This window comes from Austrofundulus limnaeus, unplaced genomic scaffold (genome assembly GCF_001266775.1).
Source record: "Austrofundulus limnaeus strain Quisiro unplaced genomic scaffold, Austrofundulus_limnaeus-1.0 Scaffold401, whole genome shotgun sequence".
Classification (NCBI taxonomy): Eukaryota; Metazoa; Chordata; class Actinopteri; order Cyprinodontiformes; family Rivulidae; genus Austrofundulus; species Austrofundulus limnaeus.
In genome coordinates, this window is record NW_013952803.1 from 208,692 (window position 1) to 216,396 (window position 7,705).

The 7,705-nt window shown below is 42.1% G+C and overlaps 1 protein-coding gene across 1 annotated transcript in view; it reads left to right on the top strand.

Moving 5' to 3' along the window:
• LOC106528740 (tyrosine-protein kinase SRK3) overlaps positions 1 to 7,705 on the top strand; it is a gene marked incomplete in the record, with an annotated part of 88,042 nt that overhangs the window by 62,421 nt on the left and 17,916 nt on the right. The window contains 1 exon segment of the mRNA XM_014023986.1: positions 5,725 to 5,906. Within this exon segment, the coding sequence (XP_013879440.1) occupies positions 5,725 to 5,906 (182 nt within the window).

Genomic DNA, 7,705 nt, shown 5'->3' on the forward strand with positions numbered 1-7,705 from the left:
ACAGCATAAACTTTTTTAAAGAAAAGTGACAAATATTAAAAAATTTTTAAAAATTCCAAAATGAGCATGCAAAACAAAATCTCAACCCTAAATGAAGATTTGGTCTCTTTAATAATAGAACCACAAACAAAAACCTCAACCGCATTTAATTATTTGGATTTATCAGAATTTGATCTTCTCAGCCTGCCACTAATCAATATGTCTGAGCTTTTGGATTTTAACTCAGATGGTGGAGCTGCAGAAAAAATAGAAAAAGAACATTAGTGAATATTGCAACCTAACAATAAAAGAAATAATTCAAGAACAAACAAAAAAAAAATATATATATATATATATATATCAACATTTGGACATACAATTTAAACATCTTCTCCAACAGTTAAAAACAACCATCGATCTGAAATTAAAACACCTTCATTCAGATCTGATCCATACCAAACTGGCACCAATAACAACTAACATTTCCACTCTGCAGGACGATTTCTCCCACCTGCAAGAGCTGACAAAACAACAAACAGCAATAAAGTCATCTATAGACATTAACCAGCCACCTCAAACCCGTGATCAGTCCACCTCAACAGAAACACTTCCAAAAGAACCCATCGCTCGTCCCAAAATAAATCTACAAAATAACCATTCATTCCAACCCTGCTGTTGGATTTGCAAATGTCACCATCCACCTGAGTCGTGTCACCAATCGTATCATCGTCTGCCTGTCACCTGCGCTATGGTCACCTCTCTCAACCTCAAAGTGACAGAAAATAAAATCCAAATTGCACAAAAACGAGACCCATTTACACAAAACTTGTATAAACAAATAATGGAAAGAGGAGACATAACGGAAAATCAAACAACCTCATACACCATACTAAATAAAACAATCTATCGTGTTCTAAAACTTCCTCACAAAATCCTATATCAACTGTACATACCGCCGTCTCTACGTCAATCCGTCATCCATAATCACCACCATGATCCAGTAACTAGTCATTCTGGTCGACAAAAAACCTACAGAACATTGCATTCATTTGCGTACTGGAAAAATATGAGCAGAGACGTAAAAACTTATATTAAAAACTGTGCATCCTGCTCAAAAACAAAACTAAATGTAAGTAACTGGGAGTAAAATAAAAACTAAACTTACCAGTTTTCGTCTTCATAAAGGGGGGTGTGTGTGGCATCCCGAAGTTGTACAGCCTTGGTTTGATTGATTTCACCTGTTTTTTTCTCTCACCTCCGACCTTAATTGATGATCTGTCACCTGTGTTAGTCACAGTGACTTCCCCTTTAAAAGCCGCCCTCCCCCTCAGTTTGTTGTTGAGTTCGTTCACTTGTTGGCTAAGTCACAAGTTGATCAGCTGCTTCCAAAAACCCGCGTTAAAAAAGCTCCATAAAGAGGTGTTTAATCCCTCCGAGGAACACTTTATCAGCCGTGGAGTATAGTAGGTATTGCTGAAGCCAAACCCAACCAAAAACAGAAAAGTCTGCTGGAACCGACGCCCAAAAAGTTTCGTCTTGTGTCATTCCCCAATGTATTACCTCTCAACAAAAGCAAACTGAGACTTAAACTTAAAACACATCAGCTGCATAAAAAACACTCATATAAAGAACTCCTAGATGGAGTTCTTTTTTTTTTTTTGTATGGGTGTAGTTTTTTATGGGAGTGTTTCTGTTTGTTCAAACCATGTTAAGTTCTATCTTAACCTTGTGGAGTCAAGCCTCCTACATTTGCTTGTGAAGTCAAGTCAAGCCATCCATCTACTTCTTGCTGGTGAAGCCTAGCTGGAAGCTCTCTTTTTTTGGACTCGGAACTAAGTAGATTTAAAACCACATATGGACACTGGGGTGGGAACTAGGGAGATTTGTTTGTTGTGTATGTATTATTTGTATTGTTGTATTTTGTTTCTCTATTTGTTGTAAATAATATATTCGAGATAACTATTTTCAGTTTTGTCTGTGCTCATTCTCTTTTGTTAAACACTATTTTGTCACTTAGAGTTAACAGGGTGTGTATTTGTAATTTCTTTATATTTTACATGTCCTGGTGTGTTTGGTAAACAAACAACTCTAAACCATATTATAAAACTAACAGCTAAATATCATTTGGTTAAAAACATCCTACTTGCCAGGAGGGATACCTGGCTGGCGACCAAATTAACTATTCAAATTAACATCAATAAAGCATCAAAATACCAGTACCGTCACAAATGTCTTGCACAGTTTTGATCCTGGCAATTCTCCCACCCATCAACTGGTATAAACTGCTGATAAACAGATTCCAGTCAGTGTTTTTTGGATTTCTGTAAGTGACTGGGTATGGTTTTCCTGTCTTCAGCTTAAAGTGACTTCGTCGATGGTCTGACATGGTTTCATCTGGGAATACTTCCCAGTCACATCCTTTGTTTACCAGGTCCATAGACCCGACTGTTACATCAATGACCTCCTCCCTATTAACAGTTTGGAAGTTAGGTACATTGCCCTGGTTATAGACTAGCAGGTCTTCTGTCAGCAAGTATTCTAACAGAGATCTGCCTCTAGGTTTAATATCAGAGCTCCCCCAGCACACATGATGGGAATTAGCATCACAACCAATGAGTACTGGGAGGCTCTTTTCTTTGGCATAATCGACTATTGCCACAAACTGATGGAGGTGGCTGTGAATCAAATGGCAAATAAACCGAGGCTGCAATGATCGGTCTGGATTTGCCATTTGCCTGAATGTCCAACTGCACTGCTACAGCATCACCTGTTGTTAGGCGGGGCAGTGCAGTGTATCTTACATCTCTTGTCAGGACTACTGCTGCTCTGGGTCTGCAGCTGCTCACATCATATAAAAGTGTGCCCCCAGGGAATCCCAGGCCTTGTACCATAGATTTAACTATCCAATGTTCCTGGATCAAGGCTATGCCTGTATGCATCCTACTAAGGCTGGAACACAACGATGTACTTGCATCTTTACAATGATGCAAGTTGCTCTGTATAAATTCCATCATCCCTAAAACTACAGAGATTAAGACCCTTTTCTCCATCAGAGGACACCAACATCATGTCAATGTGCTCATCACCTGGAGACCCCAGCGCTTGTGAGGCTCCGACCACTCCCTGCTGGGGTGCAGTCAAGAGGCTACACTCGCACTGGGTACTCCCTGTAGACACAGTGACAGCAGTGGCAGAAGCCATCGCCGTCACTCAGCCCCAGGGCACTAAACCCTCCTGTTGCCCAGGACCCAACACATAAGCATCAGGTCCTGGGGCCAGAGTAAAGGTTGTTCCAGTMATTATATTACCRGCCCATCCAGCCTGGTTGCCCACCAGGCAGGCCAGAGGCACGGTCTTAGGACCACCTGCAGCATCCATGCCCAATGTGAAGCAGGCTGGGTCCCCGGAGATTTTAGAACCCACTTCTACTGGGTACTAGGGGCCGGTCCCTTTTCCGTTCATTTTAAAAGTCTTGTCAACTTGTCATCCACYGGGGGTAGACGACTGACGAGTGTTGACGGTACCCKGGTTTTACATCAGAGTTTTCCTTCTCCTAGGTGGGTTGCCTGTCAAGGCTATCGAGCCCCACCTGCCCGGCTGCTTTTGGTTTGCGGTACCCTATTCACCTTTCAGCTTATTTGGGCACACCCCTGTACACCAGGAACAGGGAACCCCAATCCACCACCTGGGGGACGTGCCTCTACGCAGTGCAACCTCAGCACGAGGGTCATGGTTAGTTAGTTCCGGTTTGACACTGTAAGGTACGGCAAGAAAAAAATTAATGCCAAGTGGCGGAGATTAAAAAACACCCTTGTTAGTGAGGAGGATCAAAACATACACAAATGTCAGATTTGTCACCTAATATTTTCACACTAAAATAAAAACAGTCATACTTTGAATCATATTTTGTGACAGTTGTTGCAGCGGCCGTCTTAACGGACTTGAGTCAACATAGGTTAATGTGTTGCAAACGTCCAACCGATGATTGTTTTGAAAGTTTCATTCGAACACATTCAGTGATTGATTTAGTGATTCATGAGATATTCTGCTAACAGTACTGACAAACCAACAAACATTATCACCCCTGTGTCTTTTGATCAAGTCCTATGTTTTACACATTACCTGTTCAATCATTGCCTGTATTGTCTCTGTCTGTATTTCAGGCATTAGTAGTTCTTTCTTTTTATTACTTATATTTTTACTAAATCATGGAGTTTTAGTCACCATCAGGATTATTTCTTTGCTTTGCCTGGAATCTTGAAATGACTCCCTGTCTAAACAGGGGCGGCTGTGGTGTAGTGGTAGGACAGTTGACTTGGGACCAGAAAGTCACAGGTTTGACTCCCTGCCATGCCCACATGTCATGGTGTCCTTGAGCAAGACACCCAACCCGCAACTGCTCCCCAGGCAGCTAACATAACTGCCCGCTGCTCCACTTGGSTGCTTCTCCTGTGTGACAGGTCAAATGCAGAGCACAAATATTGTCATAATGAAAGAAAATTGTTAAGAGTGTTCGTTTACTGTTTTCTGTGCTTGAGCCGGACAGAAAATACACCAATACTTGGATATTGAATATAAAAGAGTGCATACAACCACACACAGAGCTCTGGCTGAAGGCAGTTTTATTATTGTCTGTCTGCAATCAGGCTGTTTTCAGGAAGTACAAGTTTTATCATTGTTTTTCGGCATTTGGTCCCGCCCACCACATACATATGGCTGAAACCAAACACTCAAACAGGATTAACTCTCTACTTTTCAAATCAACGGTTTCTATGTGTTGAATCTGTGTTCAGGCATGCTTCGACATAAAATCATCAATTCAACCAAAAAATAACCACATTATAAAAAGATATTGTTCACCTAATAAAAAGAATATACAATGTATAGTGTATTTAAAATCAGTGTATAAGCAAACCCCAATAAATTTCTTCAATAATATGGGAACATGCATTGATGACCAATAAAGCACATTTATATATATTGTGTAGGGGTCACCTTGAGTGAAATAATAGAGGAAAATATCTTGGACCTCAGACCTCTGATGGGCCTTTAAAGGGACAAAAACTCTGTTCCACTTAGAACTGAATTTAGGCCACCTCAGGTCGCCTTAACTTGTCAAAGAGACATTCTCTTTTTCTTAATCAGATGATAGACAGAATTATCTTCTTTTTATTTGATTTATTGTTTTCTTAACTGAAAGTTATTACGCATTTTGATAATCAGAGAATGTTTATCAAAGTTGTAGGAGAAAAGAGGACAGGTCTCTTTTCTCCCTCCAATATGATTTCARCTATGTATGGATTTTCTGTGCAAAAATCTTATTTAACTAAACTATTCTTTATGGTTTAAAGTTGATGAAACATCAACRATTTTGTATAATTATTGTGATTGTTGTCTTCTGTGATTTGTTCGTATTTCTCCACCTTGCTGCAAAAAAAATTCCCTTACGGGGACAATAAAGTGATGATGATGATGATGATTGTAAAATGTTTTTGATTTTTATTTAATGACTTGTGTTGCTGACCTCTTGTTCAGATCACCAATGAAGAATAGATCTTGATCTCAATGGGTTTTATCTGGTTAAAAAAGGGGGATAAAGGAGATTTTGGCGATAACTGTTTTGCTTCACACTAAATTTGAATTATTAAAGGACATCAGGTTATTCTTATTTAGATGACACAAATTAGAGTTCCACAGACTGTGCCAGTGGACCAGCTAATTATGTGTGTGTGTGTGTGTTGTCAGCTCCTGAAGGCCACTTGCTGACATCAGCTCATCTTATCTACATGGGCAGTCAGATTGCAGATGGCATGGGCTACCTGGAGGACAGAAGCATCGTCCACAGAGACCTGGCTGCCAGGAACGTTCTGGTGGGAGACCATCTGGTCTGCAAGGTGGCTGATTTTGGTCTGGCTCGAATAATAAAAGTGAGTATGGTGTGTTGAGGTTATACTGTACACACAGTTCTAGCTCCTTTCATTTTCCTTTTACATTTCTACAAAACAACTTTGTATGTGCACCACACTAAATTAAACCTGTCTCATATGCAAATCATTGGTTTAGATAAAAATCTTGACTCAAATCTTTTAGAGCCTGATAAAATCTTTTTTTCTCCATTTTTACTTGATAAACAAGAGTTAGCTGAAGTGCTTTGGTGATGTTGACTCGCTCCTCTGTTTTCATATGACTGATTGTTCAGGTCGTTATATTTTTGTTACAGTCAGTTACTATGTGTGCCAACTAAACTTACTGAAAAGTTGTTGTTTTTTTGGGGGGGTATTGTTTGGGTACGCAAGATTCAAGAAGTTTTATTGTCAGAATGCAAACACATAACACAATTTTGTTAGTACCTCACAGCTACAAAATGTGCAGCAATTAACACACAAACCACATTCCACATTATTACAAAAAACTTCATTTCTGGACATTTATGGTTTGATTTCTTTGTATGTATGGATCACTTGGGTTGTTACTGCCATCTGGTGAAAATTTCATGTCATTAGCATGGTGCGCTGGTGGGCTGCGGGTCCGAAGCTGGGGGGTTGGGTTGGCTGGGGGCAGGGCCGGTGGCCCGTGGGAGGAGGTAGGCCAACCCAGCCTGGGTGTCTAGCGTGCTATATGTTCTGTGAGTTGTCTGAATGATGGGGTGGGCGTAGTATTTCTTCTGGGGTGGGGCTGGGTGGATGGCCGTGGTGGCGGCAGCGGGCTGTGCTGGGTCGGCTGGCTGGCCCCTTTGTTGTGGCGGGGGCTCGCTCTTGGTCCCTCCTTGCGCTGTCGGCGGCTGGGTGTGCGCTCTCAGCTAGATCGTCCTTGTCCTTGCTGGGGTTCAGTAGCTTCTTTGGGCTGCGGGTTGGCTGTAGGGCTGGGGGTCGGGTCTTGGGGGTCTGTGCGGCTCTGGGGCGGGTGGTCTGTTGGTCCCGGTTTCTGGYGGTCCTCCGGGCTCTGTCTGTCCATGATCTGGGGTCTTCTAGGCCTGGCGGTCTGTCTGGAGGAGGAGGTCTTGGGGGCCTCAGTCCCTGGGTGGGTCTCGGGAAGCGGGGGAGTCTATTGGGGTCAGCGAGAAAGCTGGCCCCCTGTGAGAGCATTCTTGCTCCCTCAGTTTTTTTCTCCCCATCCCCCAACACACACCTCCACCCTCTTCATTTTCAACTGCACTCACGTAGGGTTTTTGGGGCACAGGTGTGTTACAACGGCAACAGTTTTACATCTCTGTTTGCTGTGGCCACCTGGGCTCCAATTTTAYTGTACACCTTAGACATTTACTCATAACCTCATAGCCTCATAACTTTTACACATAGGAACTTGGGAATGGGCACCCATGCATGTAAGGGGCGGGATGGGACAGTCTCACCACTGATGCCTGTGCCCACTCACAATGCTTGCTTTTAGACATTAGCTACGGTTACATGGACAAAAGTAATCGAATTAAACGGCTTTCGGAATAAAAATGCATCATGTAAACAGCCAGTTCCGATTATTCTGATCCGATTTAGCTCRATTCGAATGAACTTTTAATCCGAATGAAAAGGGTGAGTTTTGCCGATTGATAATCGGAATGACATTCATGTAAACACTTAATCGGATCATCTTATTCTGATTGTAGAAAACTGACCTGTGTGCGCATGTCTGCTGACTTTCATTCACCCGGTTAGAGGAGGTGGGACAGCAGCTGTGCTGCACCGCGCAGAACTTTTCCTCCTCGCTTTCTTAACAGATGAGAAAGGAG